Source organism: Macaca nemestrina, chromosome 5, assembly GCF_043159975.1.
Source record: "Macaca nemestrina isolate mMacNem1 chromosome 5, mMacNem.hap1, whole genome shotgun sequence".
Taxonomy (NCBI): domain Eukaryota; kingdom Metazoa; phylum Chordata; class Mammalia; order Primates; family Cercopithecidae; genus Macaca; species Macaca nemestrina.
The window spans coordinates 1,847,801-1,870,857 of record NC_092129.1 but is presented as its reverse complement, the minus strand read 5'-3'; the positions used below and the strand labels follow the sequence as shown (position 1 = coordinate 1,870,857).

The window sequence follows — 23,057 nt, the reverse complement described above, 5'->3', positions numbered from 1 at the left end:
CGGCAGCAGGCGAGTCCTCGCTTCCGGCCTGCTCACTTCCGGGCCTAGCGTCACTTCCGCCTCCCTGGCGAGGCTCCGGCCTCGGGTCCGGATGCTTAAGGTTCGGCCCCTTGTGGGGAGCGGTGGTGAGTCCGAGAGTGCCATAGCGGCCCTGCCCCTGCCCCTGGTGGGCGCCGCGCTAGGGGGAGGGGTTAGCCCACCCCCTCCTCCCCGGGGCCTCACGCGGGTGGGAAGGGACAGTCCCAGCGACAGACCCGGCGCCTGGACGTGCCGTGGCCCCGCGGGCGGACGACGGGGACGGGCTCCGGTACTGAGCGCCTCCCGTGTCCCCAGCAGCACTGACCCACTTGCAGACCTCGGAGCTGAGCCGCCAGCCATGGCCGCTCCCCGCGGGAGGGCCGCGCCCTGGACGACGGCCCTGCTGCTGCTCCTGACCTCGCAGATCCTGTCCCCGGGGAGCTGCGCGGACGAGGAGGAGGTCCCCGAGGAGTGGGTGCTCCTGCACGTCGTCCAAGGCCAGATAGGCGCCGGGAATTACAGCTACTTGCGGCTGAACCACGAGGGCAAGATAGTCCTCAGGATGCGCAGCCTCAAGGGCGATGCGGACCTGTACGTCTCGGCCAGCAGCCTGCACCCCAGCTTCGACGACTACGAGCTGCAGTCGGCCACCTGCGGCCCGGACGCTGTGTCCATCCCCGCGCACTTCCGGCGCCCAGTGGGCATCGGCGTCTACGGACACCCATCCCACCTGGAGAGCGAGTTCGAGATGAAGGTGTACTACGACGGCACAGTCGAGCAGCACCCGTTCGGCGAGGCCGCCTACCCCGCCGACGGTGCAGATGCCGGCCAGAAGCACGCTCGTGCCCCGGAAGACGCCTCGCAAGAGGAGGAATCTGTTCTCTGGACGATATTAATTAGCATTTTGAAACTGGTACTTGAAATTCTCTTTTGAGTCATTGACCACGCTCTGGGGTATAAAACCCTCCGTCTGTGAAGCTGATTGCAGTTTGCTGTGAACCTTGGTACTTGTACTTGGTTGAAGTTCTAGTTACCTTTTTCTAGTCAAGGGATGGAAAAATAAAGCCATACACAGTTTTGTTACCTCAGTTACCCCCAAAAATAGGAAAAGCAGCAAGCACAGTATTTTCTTTTAAATATCAAAATTCCTGTAAAAGGACTGTGCACAATAAAGTGTTTAGACTCCATTTTCATTAGGCAGGTTGACTAAAAATGATTGCAGTAACTTAGGTTTATATATATAAAAAAAATTAGAGCAACCTTTCATGCTGTGACACAGATCAAAGGTTGATACTTTGTAATTTTACTCTGGAGATTCTAAGCGAAGTTCAAGGTGTACGTTTTCAAGAGTTACTAAAATCAAGTTGGAAATGATTTATGTACAATTCCCTGAGCCTGGACTAAAGCCTCATGCCTGTACCCCAAGTAGGGATGGTACTTTTCTATACAAAAGTGATTTCCTGGCAGGCAGGTATTTACAAACTGTGTTCCTGTACCAGTCCAATAATGACAACTCTAAATCCAGCTGCACCAAATCTTATTAGGCCATTTGTCATACCTATGAAAATTCTTTAGTTATTAAATAACTTTGTTAATGCTACCTATGGTAGGCCAGAAACAATGTAGATTAGGAAGTTTCATGAAAATTAACTTTTGGGGCTATGGAGAAATAGTTAAGTATCTTAAGTTGCTAAACATTTCCACTGAATTTTTGGAGTGAGCCAGGGTTACTATAAAATACTTCGGAAGATGATTTCTCTACCTGGAATTAGTTTGGAGGGTAAGAGTAGCTTTTAACAGAAATAAATCAACTGCAGATTTTAAGCTCATAATTTGCAAAAAAAAAAAATCTTTTATTGGCATAAAAATGAAAATGTTGTAAATAAATTGGCACCAAATATTCCACTTAAATGCATACACAGTATTAGAGTCAAAAACTATTTTATCCCTCTTTGCTGTTTTTCCCCCTTCTGCCCACTTTCCTGGGTGTTGGGGGGGCCCGCTGACAACAGTCACAAATCCAGCGACCTAGGAAAAAAATTGTTAATATGGAATGAAAAATTATCTTTACAGGACTGAATTTTAAGCCCATCTAAACTCTTCTTCCTTAGCTATCACTAATGATATTCCTCTGTGGATTTTGTGGTGAGAAGGGCACTATGAGTTCCTGAATTTAAGGAGAAAAATATAAACTTGTAATCAATGCCATGCAAAATTCATTGCAAGTCAAGGGGGATGGGAGAGATGCAATGCCATACAGTGATACGGTCCTTTAAAAAAGTACAGTATTTCCTGAAATTCAAACACTATCATACTTCTAAAGTTCAATACATACTTCAAAAGTTCAAAACCCATTCTGGAATTTGGCTTTTTTAAGCCTTTTTCTCTCCTGCTCACTGGCAGCTGTGTGTCTTAACAGCATTCTTTCAAGTGCTGGTGTACTCTGCTGACAGCACTTTAAAACTTCTAAGTTTCTAACAGCATAATGATAAATTGTACTACATACTTGATCTGAATTACTACAGAAAAATAATTATGTTGCTTGCTTAATGATTCCCAGGAAACTTCGTTGTAGGCATATATAAGAGTATTATACAGTGTTAACTATGCAAGTAAGTTCTAAAATTACACAATTATCTGTGTAATGTTTTAGTCCAATTACTGTGATTTATTCAACTCTGTTCTAAAGTTACCTGGAATTGTCATGCTGCCTCAATTTACAGAAATCTGTAATCGATTTCTATAGAAATGTATAAAGACGTAGTCATTTTGTTAAGTTTCTAAATAGATAACATAAAAATAAAGGCTTTGAAACAAGATGATGCTGTTACTTAAGTATTTCAGTAGAAAAACACCAGCTCATTATATAGAACTGTACTTCCAAAACTTAGTCTGGGCATTCTGGCCTCTCATTTATCCTTTAGTTGGAATTGTCTGGGAATGAAAAGCTGGTGGACATGACCCATATAATCATAGCTTTGGTCATATTTGCACATAGGAGTCCACAAGCTCTGCATGTCATGATAACGTTTATGCAGCCTTTTGGAGTGCAGTGCTGGGAGAGTCTTATCACCCAAAGATAGTTTGTTCTTTTTTTAATCTTTACCTGATGGAATAGCACCAAGGCCCACACAAAAAGTATGATAACCTCTGTCACACACATCACAGAACATCATTTCTTCTTCATGGTGGGGTTGTCCACATATAATGCATGTTTTACATTCCATACACTGCCATGGGTAGGTCTTAATCATAGAAACAAGCTCCACTGTCATATCCAGGCAAGAAGGATGGCCTAAATCAAAACCAGTATTAGTAGTATCTCACATAAGAATTTTTAACTTAATATGGCACATAAAATGCTAGTTTGCTTTAGGACTTTCAGAGAATAGCTATAATGTCAAATCACCAAAGAGAAATGAAAATACAATGTAGAAGAAAACACATGGACTGTGTCTGCCTCACAATCTACCCTGTGTATTTATTTGATGACTCTGGTTGAAATCTACCTGAAACTATAAATTCTAGTTTTTGAACCAACAAATACAGTGGTTAAAATTTTAAAAAGACATTTCAATACTTACCACTATTCTCACATTGGGAGCAGTGTATAAGTGATTCAGCCTTTCCTTTCTTGTTGGACTCCTTACCCTTCAGACAAATTCCACATATAGCATTTGGAATGACCTTTGGCTGGAAGGGTAGAAGAGGGCTATAAATTCATGCCAGAAGAGCTTACTATGGGTTTAAAAGGAATTCTGTTACTTTATTGCCCTATTATTACTTTTGATAACTTGCTAATGACCATTTTGAAAGAAAAAACTTGACAGGAATCTGCCTGCAATGTAAGATTGCTTACTGAAGAAAGCATTAATTTCATCATAAAATTTTGTAAACAGCATGATCTCATAAGATTAAATGTAGAATTCTATACTCCCTACATGCACAGTAAGATCTGTTTAATGAATGGAAGGAAAGACGAAATACAATGCCAAATGTCACTATTAATTGGACAAGAAAATCCAAGTAGCAAATGACCATTAAATGTGAGACTTACTCTAAAGAGAAGACCATTTTAAACAGCTTATGTATTAATTTTAAAAACTGCTCTTTTCCAAAACTGTAAAACTAGATCTATAAAATATAAGTTAAAAAATCAGTTTATCTTCATTGGTATAGTGGTACTTTTTAAAAAATCAGTTTAAACATTTTTAATTGAAAGATGTCTCATGCATACATTGGCATGTACATAAATGTTTGTTGAAAACTTAGTTGTGTGATTATTCTCTTTGCATGTCTAATAAAAGAAGCTATACTTAGAAGCATTTACTATAAAATAACGTAAAATTATAAAAGGGAAAAGTAAGTTTTCAGACAAGCAAAAAAAAACTGTAGTCACTTAAAAAATACACAGACCCTCTGAGTACTACTCATCTTTCAGATTAAAAACATGCATGGTCCAGTGAAAGTGTTTGAATTTTAGACATATTTGGTAACCCATGGAAATGACAAAGGAAAAAGGGTTCACTGCACTTAAAATTACCAGGGGAGGGAAGGCATCCGAACGTCACGGCCTTGACTGTTATGAAATGACGTTCACTCATGCTATAGGAATAAGTAAATAACAGTGGTAAAAAAGTAAAAGCAAGCATGGGCCAAGAATGAAATGGGGTAAGGGGACATACATACACACACACGTACACACACACACGCACACACACATAGATGAACTGGAAAAATAATTATTTTAATTAGAATTGTTTCATTTCTGCTTCATTCCCACCCTGCCAAATGCATCCCTTTCCTAATTTACTGAACCAAAAAGGAACCTAAACAAAACTCAAACTTTGTACATATTCCAGCTTTGAAATGTCTCACTGCCACCTTCGTAACCTGTTAGACCTAAACAATTTGTTCTTAATTATTTTAAGTTTTGTACTTTTTAAATTATCTTTCTTTGCAAAAGATGACAGAGGCATTCAAAAAGAATTTTTGGCTTATTTATTTAAAAAAAGTCAACCTTATACATAAATATAATAAAAACAAGAACTCTAAACAATCACAAATGTCTCTACAAAATAATAAATATCATGGAAGTTAAACATACATATAAAACTTTACTATTAAACTAATTTCCTGTATGTATATTTTTATACCCTGCTCCCCCCAACAATAGGATAGTGTCACATGCTCAAACCATTTAAGTCTTGCAGTGTAGTTACCCTCTGTTGTTACTGCTACATTCTAATCATAAGGTTCTCATTGTGTGTTCCTATACCTAAATAAAAAACAGCTAGGAAGTGCACTTCTATAATCCAAATTCTGGTTCAGTTTTGTAATCATATCTGTACCTGCCATAATATACAGCAGAATGCTATCTCTTAATCCATCAAAACTAAGAAATCTCTTTTGGTTATGGTACCTGTACTAAATGTAAAAGATATACTTATTTAATACTCATAGTTTAAGTTAGATACTGGCATAGTAAATACTCTAATATCTTTCACTAAAGTCAGGGAAGTAACCAAACAATATTAAATTCTAAAAACAGAACTCCACATAGGAGATTCTTTACAAAACAAAAGCCAAAAGGAATAAAACACAAGGGTAGTCATTCACATTCTAGAGCAATTCAAGTTCTACAATCATTAAAATATACATTAAACACCTATGATAAAGGGACACCAAAAAATTCTAGGTTTATTTCTAAGTTTAAATCATAATGCTTTGTTAAATCACTTAGTTTTTCTTACCCAACAGTCTTCATCTTGAGGAAAACAGGGCAACATGAGAGAAGGGGAAGAGAGACAGCTTTGTAGCATTTTCTGTGATGAATGCTGCAGCTCAATATACAAAGCATCTGCCCTCTCTAAGAAGCCACAGTGCTGGCATCCAGGACTTCACACAGCAGATAACAACCATGGCTTAGAGAAGCCAGTCTCAGTGGATTGCACAGTTGAGGGAGGGGTTAATGTGCAGCACTCTCCCCAAGGCCAATGGAACACACTCCCATGTGTGTCTGGTTGAGACAATCAGTTCTACTTCAAATAACTGCAACATCATCAGTTTCACTACTGACAAGAAAATTGAAATACTCATCCTAATAGCTCTCAGCATCTCAAATAAAAGGCTCACAGTACACTTACTTTTCTACTTGAAAAACAGCCAAAGATAAGACTTTCATGGTAGCAATAATATAGTATAGATTTTAATTATATATTTATAGGCTGGAATCCTAATAATTATGCTTTAAATTTCAGGTTAATGTAACCTAAACAATACGGTCCTACGAATTAAGGGCAAGCACTAGTGAATCTTATTAAGCAACCCGACAGATACATTACTTTCTTGAATCTCATATTTTATATATATATATATAAATATATATATAAAACATGACCTTTAGCTTGAAGTACCCTAATATTTAGGCACATCTTGGTTTATTAATACTTTTTATAAAGAGGTTAACTTTTAATAAACCTGTTCACATTAATGTATGACTAGATACTGGTTGTTCCCATCTTTGAAATACCTGAAACATTTTTAGGTACTAAAAATGTTCACAGATTATGTAAAATATAAATTTTGCATATCCTACTTGAGTACTATTAGGTTCAGTTAATCTATATGATTTCTTGTATAGTAAATCAATGATAGTGTTAAATAGTTCATTTCCAGCCTGTATTAAAACATCTATTTCAATATTCTCTCTTTTTAACCCATGATCAATCAAGCTTACTGTTGGAAAGATCTACTTAGCACTCAAGAGTTAACAGGACACTGTGCTTTGAGCGGCCACTTCCATTTAAAGCTCTTAGCAGACCAGTAGAACACACTCATTCATGTACACTGTTTCTGAAATTTCATCTTTGGAGCTCACTTGCTTTCAGTTATTAAGCATTAATTTATATATTTAAAGAAATTAGATAAGCTTTATATGTAAAAACAAGTACAAAAATCACATAGCTGCAGCCTATTGCAGCCACCCTTGGAAGCCAACCTTTGCTCAATTAAGCTTAAAATTTGCTTGCTACAGGCTACAAAAAAAAAAAAAAAATTTAAGTTATTTACATAAAAGCATTTTCTAATAAAACATGAAATACACTAATAGGTCACTTTTTTTACCTGAAGAAAGGTAAATGAACATGTTAGAACGTGTTCTAGTTAGTTTGACGGAAAGGTGACTAACTTCAGCCTGTTCTTGTGAATTATTTATCACAATCACAGTTCTGACATACAAGGTGTTTAACAATTTCACTTGGAAAAACTTCCTCATCAGCTTACTCTAAAATTTTCCTTCAATACACCTTCATAAGTGCAATAAAAGCATGTTCTAATACATTTCAGACCAAAGAATCAAAAGGTAGTATATTTTACTACCACCATCCCAAATATGAAACTGTACAGCTAATTCTTCCTTTTATGATATTCTTAAATCCCTATATGCAAATAAGGCTACACACCTCTCACCTCACCTTTTCTTCAAAAGAAAAGGGAGGGGCAGACAGAGGGAGGAAACGTTCAAAATATAATAATAGTTGCTGACAACCTACAACTTTACTCTGAGGATAATCACATCAACAAGTTAACAAGTATGTTTTAATTCTTGTCATAGAATCATATAGGCTCTTTACCAAGGTTATGCTAAAAATCACACAATGTAAATAACAGGTTTTATTATTTTCTATCCCAGAGTTAGCTAAATTTAGCATATGGATCAAGTAATCCTTAGATTAAAACCAGATCTTTCTTAATGAAAGGCACTAAAAAATGCAACTTAGTCTAACAGTATACCCACTCATACTTCAGCTCAGCAGCTTTAGCTACACTAAATGCTGGGGCATTTAAAATGCCAAATAATTATGATCTTTACTCCAAGGAAAGAAAATATAAACTTCTGCCTATGAAATAATGTTTTAAAAACCCATACTTGCCTGGTTATTATTTCAAAGAAAAAAAAAGACTTATAAATTGTACATATACAGAAAACAGAAGCTAAACCATAGCCAAAAGTGACAGAAAAGCCACCAAGGAAATAAAGCACAAAAGAAAGCAGCAGACAGAGGGCACACCATAGAAGAACAGCTAGTGAAGTACAGCAGGCAGAAGCTCCACAATCGTGAAAGTCAAGTGAAAACATTTCAGGGAGAGAGGCTGGTCAGTAAAGAAGCTGAGTCAGGGGCTTTTTTCTTCTACCTTGTACCCAGGAACTGACTTGGACAGTACAGAACGTTTGGGACCATCTTTTCTTGGAGTGGCAGCTTTGTCTTTTGATTTCTGTCTTCCCTGGAAAGAGTCCTCCTGGCTGTCAGGAGCGCTTTCTCCTTCAGATACATTGCCAGAGGAGCTGTCCTGGAGTTTAAAAGGCAAAAACAAAGATTCTTTGGAATTGAGTCTGGATTTTGAAAACTATGGAAAATACTCAAAAAAAGTTTTAAAGCCTTATCAATTTAAAAATAAAAGATCATTCTAAATGTAAGAAAGTTTTTTCCAGTGGAGACTAAAGTAACTTATGTTAAAAATCATTCATCTTTCTTCTAAGTATGATATGGTATAAAACTGATTGCATTCATATCAGTGCCTTCATCAACTTTGTTTTCTGACCTAAGTCACAAAAATGCAATTATCCGCTTCAGCTACTATTATACGGCACACAGCTTCAACATCATTTTCCATGTCACAAGGGAACATATTTGTTTCACACAAAAATATATTGTTACAAATAAGTGTGGGTATTTTCATTGAGTACTAAAAGTCATTAAGAAGGTCCTTCAGGAAAAATGAAGTGCTGCAGTTAAAAAAAAAAAAAAAAAAAAATTCCTTCGAGTACACATTTGTGTTTTCATAATGTTAAACCATGCAGAGCCAATCCCTCAACTATCTACAACAGGATGTGAAAGATTGCATATATTCAAGGTTTAAGACCTCAATATCTAATGATTTAATTCTTCATTTTATAATTTAAAATTTTCTAATTAGAACTTTCATATAAATTATGAAAATTATAAATGAAAAAATTAGATTATCTAGAGCCTCCCTGATAAACACACACTGACTAGAAACATGAATATATCCACTTCATCTTTTTTCTGGGTGTCCACTTATATACATAAAGATACCGAGACTCACACATACCCCCTAACCTCATTGTGCCCTCATTTTTTAAAACACAAAACCGGATTACACTGCGTGTGTATGCATGTGTGTGTTTTGGTATTTTTTTAAAAGCATTATGTGCATGTTCTCACAATCATTAAATATTCTTTGAACTGCACTTCTATCCTATAAATGTAATATAATATTACCCACTGTGGGCATTAAAATTTGTAACTTCCAGGATAAAAAATACTGTAAACACTCAAACAGACCTTTTTATTCTAATTAAATTTTTTTCAGCATCTGATTAAATCCTTAGGATAAATTCTACTAGTGGATTTGCGAGGTCAAATTCTGTGGAACTTAAATTGGTAAGACTGTCAAAACGCTTTCCCATAATGTTGGATTAGTTTCCACTTTTCCTAGCAGTATGAAAGGAAGTCAGCTTCATCCCCCTTTGCAAGCCATAGCTCCCCTTTTAGCAACATAACAGGAGAAAAGTTGTATCACCACTTTAATACTTGAACAGCATCTTATTTTGCATAATATGTATTATTAAAGATGTTTTAGAAGCTGCTGGGGACAAGGAAATAATGTCCATTCAATGGTAGCACAACCTCACATTTAGATTGGCTTCAATGAAAAGTCTGAAATAGCCAGTTACTTAAAACACAATGCTAAAGAAATTCAAAGCCCAATGTCATCACTGTGATCAAAGCCCTAAACCATCAAGGGGATTCTGTTCTCCTTCAGATCCACAGAATTCACCAGCTGCCCATTGTCTTGCAAGCGCATTTTGCTACAAAAAAAGAGTCATACAGGAAAACCCAACAAATTGCACAACATATTACTAAACACAATATTTTCCTATAGGAAGCCTAAGATTAAGCAAAAGAAACCTAAGTTAATGCACTCCCCTAAACTAAGAAAACTACATTTCTGTGTCAAGAGATCAAATTCTGTTTTGTTCAATATTTTAAGCTAAAGAGACAACAAGTTGAATAAATGACTGTAAGCTAATTTTCCAATATCCTTGCCTAAATTGCTCATGGTAACTACAAAGGGGCGATTTTAAGTATAAATCTTACCAAAGGCCACACACGGCTTGTTTTTTATCAAAACATACTATAAATAACTTTTCTTGATGAATACCTTCTGGAAATTACATGCAACCATCCTTTTTCAAAGAGAGGGTGATGACAGAAGTTCAATGTAACATTCCAGGAAAGCAATTAGCAAAAATTCAAAGAGAAAGGAAACGCTTCCCACTAGAGAGAAATGTTCTCACCGAAGTGCCTTTATTTTTCCGTTTCTCGTCACCTCGACCATCTTCGCCATCATCTGAATCACCGTCACTGTCTAGAGCAGGGAGCTCAGGATCCAGAGGGGGCTCATATAGGGCTGTGTTTAATGGCAGATACCGCAGCTCATCTGGTGAGTACCTGAAGTTCAGAGCGTTTATTTTTGGTTTCCCTTTATTATTAAATATAAATAGACTCATCGTTGACCTATGAAGAGAGCCTTAAACTTCTTGAGTAACTCCAAAGACTTCCGAAAAATAGAGTATTAATTTTTAATTTTTGTCATCAAGTAGGGTTAATAAAAAGCCTGAACATCTTTTCACTAGACTTATGTAAAATATGCATTTGATTCTCACTAAGAGATAATGCGCCTCTCCTCTTTGCCCTCAACCCAAAAAAACAAAACAGTAAATAAAATGTCAGTAGCCCCAAGTCTGACTGCCAGCTCACATCCACGTCCACCACTGTTCCAGGTCTTTGCTACTTCTCTGTGCTATCACTCCACTTGTAAAACAGGCCTAATAATAGCATCTACCTCATACACCAGTGCATGGTACATGATATTACTTAATATTAATATAGAAAGCAAAATTTTTAGTAACAAATTATTGTAAACAAATTTGGGAAGCATGTATTCTAAAAAATCTAATCAACTATTTTTTCTGAAACTAGATTGGCAATCTCTTCCCCTAGGTCAGACAGCAATGCTTTGTGCCACCTCCATTCTCACCCTCAGTAGTCCTCATTCAGGAAGCGACCCTGGATCAGGACTTCTCCAACTAAGACAACACACCAAAAAGCAAAGGAGTTGGTATACTTGCATATGACTTTTAATAATTTGCTGACACCAGAATAAAATTTTTAAAAATTTAAGGCCGAGTGCAGTGGCTCACGCCTGTAATCCCAGCACTGCGGGAGGTCAAGGTGGGCAGATCACCAGAGGTCAGGAGTTCGAGACCAGCTGGCCAACAGAGTGAAAATCTGTCTCTACTAAAAATACAAAAAATTAGCCGGGCGAGGTGGTGAGCACCTGTAATCCCAGCTACTTGGGCGGTTGAAGCAGGAGAATCACTTGAACCCGGGAGGTGGAGGTTGCAGTGAGCCGAGATCGTGCCACTGAACTCCAGCCTGGGCGACAGCATGAGACTCCATCTCAAAAAAAAAAAAATTGAAGAAAAACTTTTAAAAAAACTGCTGCCCATGATTTAAATTTGAATTAAAAAACCTTTTTAATTTAAAAAATTTCTGCCCAAGATGTGACTTTCAAATGGTGTGAGTTATGATACTATACTTTAAATTCTATTCTCTAAAAAAATAGTCTATTATGAAAAACATACGGTTCCAGAGTAAGGCTTAAGGTTGAAGTAAAAGCTGAGACTTTAAAACAAAATGGGCTGGGTGCAGTGGCTCAGGCCTTTAATCCCAGTACTTTGGGAGGCCGAGGTAGGCGGATCACAAAGTCAAGAGATCGAGACCATCCTGGCCAACATGGTGAAACTCCACCTCTACCAAAAATACAAATAATTAGCTGGGCGTGGTGGCATGTGCCTGTAGTCCGAGCTATTCGGGGGGCTGAGGCAGGAGAATCGCTTGAACACAAGAGGCAGAGGTTGCAGTGAGCCAAGATCGCGCTACTGCACTCCAGCCTGGCAACAGAGTGAGACTCTGTCTCAAAAAAAAAAAATCTGTTAGCCCTGTTTTTTTTCAGTTACATTCAGTTTGGGAATAGGAGATAAGTAGCATTTAGGGGCCAGATTGGAGCAGCAGCCAGGCCAGGTCAGCAATGTGGCTGAGGCACCTAGGTGCCCGTGCCTGCCCCTCTGCTCCTTCTCTCATCTTCTCTGCAGTAAAAGTCAGTGTTTCTCAAACTCTAACCTGCACGTGAATTATACAGACATCTGTTAAAATGCAGACTTTGAGTCACAGGTCTAGAATTGGGCCTGAGATTCTGCATTTCCAACAAGCTTCTGAGCAATAATAGTGCTCTGGACCACAGAACATACCCTGAGCAGTGAGGTGCTATAGAACTCCCAGCATCTGTCTCTGACAAACCCAAACAAAATAGGCAGAGACAGAGGCATCCAGATTTCATCAGCATATATTCAAATTCTGACTACAGGGTGTTGTTTACCACAGAACCAGAGAAGAACAGCAACACAAATCCTATATAGTATCTTATGGTGATATCTATAGACCCCATAATTGTTAGGAGGCAAGTACAAAAGGCTCTGAAACCCCTTACCAATAGCCAATACCAAGTGTAACTAAAACTACTAAATACCTTTTATAATATTCCTGGAACTGTCCGGGGATGAGAGCCACTGGGTAAGAACTGACCTTCGTTCGCTCTGTTGGCAAAACTTTGTACTTCCCTTGAGGCACCTGGATAACCTATGTTAACATAAAGAGAAACACAAAACTGATTCCATGCTAAGAATCAAGGTTTTAGGAAGAGTCCCCACATGCTCTCCACTGCACGCCCACTTCTCCCTAGAAAAGCTAGAATTTTAAGAGATATTGGGAGCTATAACCTAAGAGGACAGTTGGTGCTTTCAATTCTATATATTATCGTTTCAGAGGCCTATTCTCCTGAGGAATGGCAATGGATCTCTTGCTCGCTACTTAACAGCAGAGTGATCTAGGTAGCTTATACGACCTCTCTGTAGCTCAATTTCTTTATGAAATGGAAGTAATCCTAGTTCCAACCTCACATGGTTACTGTGAGAATTAACATGCAAATCTCTTTTAAAAACTCTTGGGACACATAGCAAGTATGATATGTAGCAATTATTAGTCTCATTTAGTAGAACTATCAACCATAAAGCAAAAGACATCTCACAAAAAAATGTAAATTGAGTATTATTAAGCACAGCATTAAAACTAGTATCTCAACTTCCGAGGAGGAAAAAAACACATGGCCAACATGGTAAAACCCCATCTCTACTAAAAATACAAAAAATTAGCTGGGTGTGGTGGCAGGCGCCTGTAATCCCAGCTACTGGGGAGGCTGAGGCAGGAACATCGCCTGAACCCGGGAGGTGGAGGTTGCAGCAAGTCAAGATCACGCCACTGAACTCCAGCCTGGGCTACAGAGTGAGACTCCGCCAAAAAAAAAAAAAAAAAAAAGGTGGTACAAAAAATAATGATAAAGGGGGTAATCGGCACTCTGCAATAACAAGTAATAAACTAAGTTCAGGGGTACTAAATTTAAGTTATCCTACATGTGTCTGCAAGTCAAAATAAGCTCTTCTTTCTTCCATGCGTTCCCGGTTTAAGTTGCTATTAAATTCAGCTGCCTTTTTGGCAGCTTTCTTAATATACTCAGGCACTTTACTGGCTTCAACTTTCTGAGTATTCTGTTGTTGCATTTGCTGGAAAAAAAAATATACAGTTGGAAGTCACATACAACTTTATAAAATGTCATTCTCCCCAACCCAAATAAAAAATGCCAGTCACCTCAATTACTTACAGAATACTCTTTATAATGGTCTGTAATTCGTTGACGTTCTTTTTCTTGTAGAATAACAGAATACTCAGCATGTTTGGCTGGATATTCTTTTATCATTAAATCAATCACTTCATCACTGCGCAATGCTGTTAAACCTATTTTAGACCAAAAAATAAAAAAATAAAGAAGCTCTTTTAAGGATAAGTGAACAAAAGCACTCTTCAAAACTTACTTCTTCAAACCGCTCCACATTTTAATGGTTTTCAAATAGCCAAAGCAAAATATCTTAGTACATTGGAAAATAATTAAACTTAATATTAATAATATAAACTCAAGCAATTAAAAGATTATCTTGCAAAAGGCAAATATATCAATTTTTCAATCAAACAATTTTATTTTTAAGATTTTTTGTGCTTTGAACATATATCCCTTTAGTTAGAAACAACTGTTAAATAATGAAATGCACTATTAACAAGTACTACAGAATACTGGATGAATAAAAGAAAAAAATTCGTTGCATTAAAATGTTTGTGAAAGAAAGATTACAAATAAAGCACGGACATAATTATACAGAACTAACAACTGAACAAAATTTGCCTTTTTGCATTTTAGAGATGTGATCTCGTCATCTTGCCCAGCTGGAGTGCAGTGGCTATTCACAGACATGATCACAGCACACTACAACCCCAAACTCCTGTGTTGCAGTGATCCTCCTCCCTCTGCCTCCCAAGTAGCTGGGACTACAGACACACACCATGCACTCAGCAAAGAACCTACGACTTAAAAAAGAAAATTGTACAAGCTTTGCACACAAAATACAAACACTCTGAAAACTCTGTAAAAATTATTTGACAAGGGCTGGGCGTGGTGGCTCATGCCTGTAATCCCAGCACTTTGGGAGACCAAGGCGGGTGGATCGCAAGGTCAGGAGTTCAAGACCAGCCTGGCCAATATGGTGAAACCTTGTCTCTAATAAAAATACAAAAATTAGCCGGGTGTGATGGCGTGCGCCTGTAGTCCCAGCTACTAGGTAGGCTGAGGGAGGAGAATTCCTTGAACCCGGGAGATGGAGCATTGCGGTGAGCTGAGATCGCGCCACTGCACTCCAACCTGGGGAACAGAGCAAGACTCTGTGTCAAAAAAATTAGACAATTATACTCTGTTATAGAATAGAGGTTGATCCTTGACTTGCAATGGGGTTACATATGATAAACCCATCCTAAGTTGAAACTATCCTAAAAAGAAAAAGCATTTAATACACCTAACCTACCACACATCTTTGCTTACCCTAGCCTACCTTAAACCTGCTCAGAAGACTTACATTAGCCTACAGCTGGGCAAAATCATCTAACACAAATTTTACTATAAAGTGTTGAATATGTCATGTGATTTGTTACATATTATACTGAAATGAAAAGAAGAATGGTTGTATAGACACTTGAAGTATGGTTTCTACTGAATATGCATTACTTTCACACCATCATGAAGCTGAACCATAAGTCAGGAATCACATGTGTGAACGTTCAAGCTTTAATCTCCTGTGCATTTTAACAATAATAAAAAATGAAGTAAATAATGTAGCATTTAAATAGTTCAATTTATTTTATTAATTTTGTAAAATATTTTAGGAAAGAACATACTTATCCAATATCATCTCATAAATGTTCAGCTTGAAAAATTCACATTAAAAGCTATTCTTACCTAGAGTGCACTGAGTTTCAGTAATGACATTTAGTTCTCTCAGGTAGAGTTTCTCCTTGTGAGACAAATCTCGTCGCTCTAAATCTCCAAAAAAAAGATCAAAAGACTATTAAAAACAGCAAAACCTTATGCATTTGTAAACCTTTTAAAAGCTTAAAAAGCTTGATTTTTTAAAATATTCATATTACATATTCCAAATATTATTAAAGGGGCAACAAAAAATATTACAAATTCAAGAACTAAAACTCAGCAAGATACAAAAGTTAGAATAAAATAGAAAATAGAATAATCCAAAGTAAGAAGATCATATACATAACTATACTAAACTAGTTCATGAGGAATAGCCTTTCTCAAATTCAGATATGGCTCATATAGCTAACTCTATTCCTTAGATCAAGGGACAATGGTAAAAATCCCAAACTTGACTATAAAATGATTTGTTCTAAAATTTTCCCCAGGAAATTCACCTTTCCCGTTTTGCTTTTAAATCAGTTTATGAGCCACAGAAACTATCAATAACAAAGAGAGATGCTGAATGATAGTAGTAAATGAAAAACAGCCAGGCGTGGTGGCTGACACCTGTAATCCTAGCAATTCAGGAGGCTGAGGCAGGACAGCTTGAAGTCACAAGTTTGAGACCACACAGGGCAACATAGCAAGACTTCGCATCTCTAAAAAAATAAAAATTAAAAAAATTTGCCACACGTAGTGGTGCACACCTGTAGTCCCAGACACTTGGAAGGCTGAGGCAGGGGGACAGCTAGCCCAGGAGTGCAAGGCTGCAGTCAGCTATAATTGCACCACTGCACTCTAGTCTGGGTGACAGAATGAGACCCTTAGTCTTAAAAAAAAAAAAAAAAAAAAAAGAAAAGAAAAACAGCAAGCACAAGAATATAAAATACATTATAATCTACAGAAAAATTCAGAAGCTGACAGTGTATCATAAAGAATTACTATCAATTATAAATTAATCTATTATATAAACTAGTACCTGGATATTTCCTTTTAAAGGAGGTCACACCCAAATATTCACTGACTTGTTCTTGAAGCATATAGTATTCTCCTGTTTCATCCGGTGGCCATTTGTACTCTATCAAATTTTCTGCTGGATAGTAACTAAAGCTAAGTACAGAAATATATATTATGCATTAAATGTGGCTTTCATTAATTTTTAATCACTTTTATTGAGGATATTTTGAAAACTATTTTAAGTATTTAAATTATTTGCCTCCTATGACTTGACTTCCTGTGTATCAAAGAAAATTACAAAACAGGTACAAGGAATAGAAATAATTATGTGGTCTACCAAGTCAAAAAGGTACATTGAAAATAACATCTTTTATACACTAGAAAAAATCTAGAATCACAATTGCTAAGAATGAAGGCATTTTTAGTTTAAGGGACCTATGAGGGCAAAGCAAGGTGATGATGATACCAGCTCTGAATTCTTTCTCTTGGGCTTAAAATGCATAGCCAGTATTTCATCCACCCAAGGAATAATCAACTTCTGTCTCTTGTCTACTGTTCAGTGAGTCATAAATAGCTGAGAAAACAGAACTCTTAAAAACCTGTATCTCAGTGCATCATATCATAAACCATAACTGTTTGTTCTCAGATACTCCACAAACCCAGAAGCAAAGAATAGACCTAGTTTGAAGGTGCCAGGGTATCACAGTCAATCTCCATCCTGAGTAACAGAGCACAGATTTCAGGATCTGGGCCAATTCAACCTCTAAATCAGACACAGGAAAGTGACACTATGTTATGCATCCATCTATTTTAAAAGTAACCTGCAAAAAGAACGGTGTTCTCAAAAATGGTGCTGGGAAACTGGGTATCCACATGCAAAAGCATAAAATTGGACCTTTATCTCAAAATGGATCAACAACCTAAATATAAGAGCTAACTAGAAAACTCTTAGAAGAAAACATAGAAATCTTTCACAACCTTGGATTTGGCATTACATATGACACCAAAAGCACAAGCAACAAAAGAAAAAATAGATGAAAAATTTGGGCTTCATTACAATTAAAAATTTTGCGCACAGACACTATCAAGGCAGTCAAAAGACAACCCATAGGAGAAAATATGTGTAAATCATGTTTTTGATAAGGTATTAATACATAAAATATATTTTAAAAACTCCTACAACAACAACAAAAAAAACAAACACAAAATGGACAAAGAACTTGAATAGACACGTCTCCAAAGAAGCTATACAATGGCCAAGAAGCAGATGAAAAGACGTTCAATATCACTAGCTATTATGAAAATGCAAATCAAAAATCACAATAAAATATCACTCCACACCCTTTAGGATAACTATTATTTTAAAAAAATGAAAAATAACAAATTGGTGAGAAATATGAAGAAACTGGAAACTGTGAATTGCTGGTAGGAATGTAAATTGGTGCAGCCCCTATGGAAAACAGTTTGGCAGCTTCTCAAAAAATTAAACATAGGATTACCATACAATCCATCTACTCTATTCCTAGATAAGCATCAAAAAAAACTGAAAACACAAACTCTGAACACCAATGCTCACAGCAGCATTATTTACCTTGGCCAGAAGGTGGAAACCCAAATGCCCAACAACATCTGAATGGATCAACAAAATGCAGTATATACATAAAACGGAGTATTCAGCCTTAAAAACAGAACAAAAGTCTGACATATGCTACAAGGATGAACCTTGAAGATACTCAAAGTTCTAAGAGAAATAAGCCAGCCACAAAAGGACAAATATTTTATGGTTCCACTTATATGAAGTAACTAAGTAGTCGTATTCATGAAAATAGAAAGTAGAATGATGGTTGCAAGGGGCTAGGTAGAGGGAGAAAGGGAAGTTATTGCTTAATGGTTATAAAGTTTGGGGTAGTGAAAAAGTTTTGTAAATTTATGGTGGTAATGGCTGTACAACACTGTGAATGTAACTGATGCCAATGAATTTCACACTTAAAAATTGTTCAAATGACCAATTTTATGTATGTATGTATTTTACTATCATAAAATTGTTTTTTAATTACACTTAGTAACAAGACCAACTTTGGTGGCACATTATAGAATAGGAAAAAATATTCTACAATTTTTAATAATTGCCTTTGCCAGAGCTGGGGGAAAGGGGAGAGGATGTTAAGGCAAAGAGAAACATCACAAAAAATATTAATAACCGGTAAAATGACAGTACCCAAGATCTTGACTTGAAGTTTCACAACTCCTAGAACTATCTCCTGAGCCCATTCGCCTCCTTTTGGATGGCTGGGTCCCATCATTTGAATTATCTTCATTATCATCCTATACATTTAAAAGATTCAAAAATAATAATTAGAGAAAGAATAAAAGAACAGTAAGTCTCAATAAGTGAAGGACTGTCTAAGGACACATAGTCATACAAGCATTAACTTCATATTATAATTAAAAGGGACCAAGAGTTTGGCATGAGCAAGACCTGGAATAAAATTTAAAACTGATCTTCAATCCAATCAAAATAAGAGTATTTTCAATTAACCCGTAAATGTAAATCTGCTTTTGCTTTCTTGCCAACTGAGGTTAAAATGCTTTCTGCTCTTCATAAACACATAAAACTGCTGCATCACTCTAGGATTAAAGCAAACTCTCTTACCCAAGCCCAGGGGGGAAAAAATGTATGGATCATTTACAGTTCCCAGTTCAACTTGGAGTCGGTTCATAGGACTATTTTAATTGACTAGGCATTTATGTCCCCATGAAAAGGGGACATACAAGACTGAAAACAATTCTAACTATTCACTCTTCCTCTTACATTGCTAAAGGTTAGCAAAAATATACCCTAGTAAGGGTCATCAATCTATAATATAGCAACACACACTTCAAAAAAAGAACCTTGAGAGGGGGAGGGGAATTTTTTTTTTTAAGGAAGAGGCTTATATATTTTTAATGTAATACATTATGTGGCAAGAACATCAAGGTTATAAATTCAAACACTGCACTCAGAAAATGTATCAGATGTTAGGAAATTGATTTATTTACTTATCAGCCAAAGTTTAAGGTCTAAAAAAATCATAATTTTTAAAATGTAATATAGCTTTTAACGCTAATCCAATTTTGCTAAATATCATGGTCTTCTTGCTACATATTAAAATGAAAGGAATCCTACAAAAGAATATAAAGTGGCAATATGGTATAGTGGCCAGGCATGCCAGAGCTGGACGGCCTAGGTTCTCACTGGGCACCGTCCCTTACTAGCTGAGTAAGTTACTCTCTGTAAGCATCTCCTTATCTGAAAATTTGAGATTATAACAGAGCCCCTATTACATGGCTAATTCAATGATTAAATGAGCTACTATATTAAAAGTACTTAGAACAAGGACTAGCGAATTATCCGACAAATACTAGTTAAAATGATGATTATGATAATAAAGTTTCAAATGTCCCTAGCTCCTAGGAATTTACTGGTTCCTTTCCAAATAGTAAAATATATAATCTTTTTCAGTCCTTATAAAATTAGCATTTCATTAAAGAGCTCTGCAGAGTCTAAATCTACTCTCTGAAAATTTGCATAAGTATCACAACTGCAACATTTCATATTCAATACTTTTAACATAACTCATTTTAAACATTCCAGTATTTTTTTTCTATTTTATTTGTGAGCATTTTAAGGATTTTTATGTCCTTAAACTTAAGTATATTTCCCTTTAGCTAAAAAATTGAGACACTCAAAAATATACAAAAATAGTTAAAAACGCAAAGTGCTCAAAAAAGCTGAGACTACAATTTCAAAAAGTGTTTTAAATTACTAGTACAAATTCTAGGCAAGGGCATTATTATACAAAGTGAGCATCTGGGCAGAGAGCCTTTTTCTAGAGAGAGGTAGTAACAGCAATATTGTTCCCAATACACGACGGAATAAGGTAAGAATTTCCGTGTAATCCAGGCCCATGTTTTCAAAGACTCCCAAATGTACTAAATCAGAGATGTGCCTTCCAGAGTTATAGGTGGTTTCCACCTACGGATCAGATGAATTTCTATGCATCACGTCCTTCTTAAGGCTCTGGGGTCAAGAATGCACTCAGTGGGCACTAGCTCAGTGCCCTCCAGGTGCCGGGCCAGACGTCAAACACTGGAAGTGCAAGGATGTGCATTCAGAGTCTTACAATCTAGTTACTTCCATTGGCGAGGGCCTTTGAGGAACCTTCAAAACAAGTCTTTCTCTTACGGCACGACAGACGTGCGCAACGGGAAAAGCTCCCGGGCAGGCGCAGCCCCGCTAGGCTGCCACAGGATGGCTTCCCCTGCCAACGCGCACACCGCACACCGCACACCGCACACCGTACGAAGGCTGGCTGGCTCTGAAGCATTTCAGTTCCCGCCGCCTTCTAATTTCAACCCAATTTCAAGTTTCGAGGCTTTTAAAACATCATTCCTCCCTTCCAACCTTCTGTCACAAACTGCTAGCCTAACTTTGGAACCAAAACGTTTTGATGCGTGACTACTGCTCATCTCCATTTTCTCCACAAACACCAATTTTTCACCTCCTCACGCAGTAACAAGTTTAAAAAAAAAAAGACTTCCGCTGAAAACATCCGGACGCTTGCGTATTTACTTAGTTATTACACTAAGTTCACCAACTGAGTGTGCTGATTTTCCATATCGTTGGCCACTCGGTTTTTTGCAGTAAGCTTTCAAACACTTCAGCAAACTATGCGCGGAATGAAGACTGAGCGAACTAGCGCGCTTCTGCAGGCCCCTCCGAGGCCAACTCTTTCGGCCCCGGACGCGTTCCGTTCCGCGGCTAGCCCCGGAAGAGGCGTTTTGGGGACAAGCTTGTCAAGCGGGGCCGGCCGCCAACTTCGGGGAAGCCGCGCCGCGTCCCCCGCCCGCCCGCACTTGTTGCTCGCTAGAGGCCGCGGGCTCCCCTCGGGGCCCCGCCTGGCCGACCACCCCCAGTTTCAGGCGCGGAGCCCGGCCTGGGGCCCACGCCCCCGAGACGCTAGGCGGCCGCCGGTGGGACTGGGCCGAGGCCCCGGCACACGGGCCCCGGACGGGGTCAGGGTCGGGTCGCACCGGCCGCTTCCTCACCTTCGGGGACTGCGCTCCGGGGGTAGCTGGGTCGCTGTCGCACGGCCGCGGGGACAGCGCAGCCCCGGGCCCGGCCGCCGCCGCCATCAGCCCGAGCGCCCCGCGCCGCCGCCGACGCCGTCGCCTCCGCCTCGTCCCGGCCGCCGCCGCCGCCGCTGCCGCCGCCGCCGCCGCCGCCGCGCGGGCCCCCCGCCGCCCCGGCCCCGCCCCCTCCGCCCGCCCGCCCGGGGGCCGGCCCCTGCCGCCGCGCGCCCCGCGGCCCGCCAGCGCCGCCGCCACCGCCATGGCCGCCGCCAGCGCGCTGCCCGCGCGGGAGGGCGCCAGAGGCTGGAAGGGCGCGGGGCTGCGGGCCGGAATGGAGGAGGCCAGGCGGCGGCGGCGCTTCTCTCGTCAGCCCAACCCGCCCGGCCGCGGCCGCCGCCTCAGCACCGCCGCCCCCCACAGCTCCGCCGATGGCCTAAGCGCCGCCGCCCCCCCCACAGCGCCGCCGCGGCTCCCTTCAGCCCCGCCGCTCGCTCGCCTCAGCGCCACCGCCGCCTCAGCCCCGCCGCTCCCCTCAACCCCACAGCCGCCTCAGCCCCCCTGCTCCCCTCAGCCCCGCGGCCGCCTCAGCCCCGCCGCCGCCTGACTCCCCACGGCCCGGCGCTGTACTCGACCGCGGCTCCCCCCAGCTCGCGGCGCGCCCCACCTCCCGCCCGCCCTCCGGCCCGCCCCGGCCCGGCTCGTCGCCACTTGGCGCGCTCGCAGCCGCCCCCTCCCCGCGGCCCCCGGCCCGGCCCCTCCACGCGTCACCCTCGCTCCCTTCCTCTCTCCCGGTGGCGCCCTCCCTGCCCTGCCCTGCCCCGCCCCTCCGGGGGTCCCCGCCCCACCCCCTCCCTGCCGGGGGTCGCCCTGCTCGGAGCAGCCGCGCGGAGACTGCGCGGCCTCCGCCTCCGTGCGCTCGCAGTCGTCGCTCCTCGCCCGCCTTTGTTCTCGGACCGCCCCTCTCGCTGGCGACGCTCCGAGAGAGCCGCGGAGCCACCTGCCAGGGCCGCGCTTCCCCGAGCATCCAAAGCTGTCCCCGCGGGCTGTCGACGCCCGCGCCGGAGCGTGCGGGAGGCACGGCGGGAAGAAGTCGCTGAGATTTGGCCCTCGCGGCTTTGCGTTCCCGCGTGGTTGATGCCTCCGCCGAGAACGCGGTCGGCCGGGAGCCGGGGAGGAGCCTGGACGCCGGCCTGGCAGGTACCCCCGCGAGAACGTGGGAGCCGGTGGGTTTCAGATGCATTTATTACTGATGTCGGGCTGCATCAGGGCACTTCTAGGACCGCACTGAAAACAGCGGGAAGTGAGGAGCCGAGCCTGGGTCCGGGGCGGCCCGCCATACAGCTGGCCTGCGTCTCCAGATGACTTGTTCTGGAGAGTAAAAAATGCTCTCGGATTTAAAGTACAATCCTGTC

At 40.3% G+C, this 23,057-nt stretch overlaps 2 protein-coding genes across 4 annotated transcripts; one reads left to right on the top strand and one right to left on the bottom strand.

The window, feature by feature from the left end:
• The first annotated feature begins 23 nt into the window (after positions 1–23).
• Positions 24–5,601, top strand: C5H6orf120 (chromosome 5 C6orf120 homolog). Of its 2 annotated transcripts, XM_024794671.2 has the most exons (2): positions 24–125; positions 337–5,601. In XM_024794671.2, the coding sequence occupies exon 2, from the start codon at positions 377–379 to the stop codon at positions 950–952; it is 576 nt and encodes a 191-aa protein (XP_024650439.1). In that variant the 5' UTR covers positions 24–125; positions 337–376; the 3' UTR covers positions 953–5,601. The 2 variants fall into 2 exon arrangements, with proteins under 2 accessions (XP_024650439.1, XP_011749391.3); XM_011751089.3 differs by having other exon boundaries at positions 54–5,601.
• LOC105487600 (PHD finger protein 10) lies at positions 1,851–22,274 on the bottom strand. Of its 2 annotated transcripts, none has more exons than XM_011751087.3 (12): positions 21,622–22,274; positions 18,752–18,858; positions 16,556–16,686; positions 15,565–15,648; positions 13,885–14,018; positions 13,637–13,786; positions 12,697–12,806; positions 10,403–10,556; positions 8,215–8,370; positions 3,603–3,711; positions 3,125–3,313; positions 1,851–2,046 (listed from the first exon to the last, which is right to left on the bottom strand). In XM_011751087.3, the coding sequence occupies exons 1-12, from the start codon at positions 21,904–21,906 to the stop codon at positions 1,961–1,963; spliced, it is 1,695 nt and encodes a 564-aa protein (XP_011749389.2). In that variant the 5' UTR covers positions 21,907–22,274; the 3' UTR covers positions 1,851–1,960. The 2 variants fall into 2 exon arrangements, with proteins under 2 accessions (XP_011749389.2, XP_011749390.2); XM_011751088.3 differs by having other exon boundaries at positions 15,565–15,642.
• Positions 22,275–23,057: the final 783 nt, after the last annotated feature.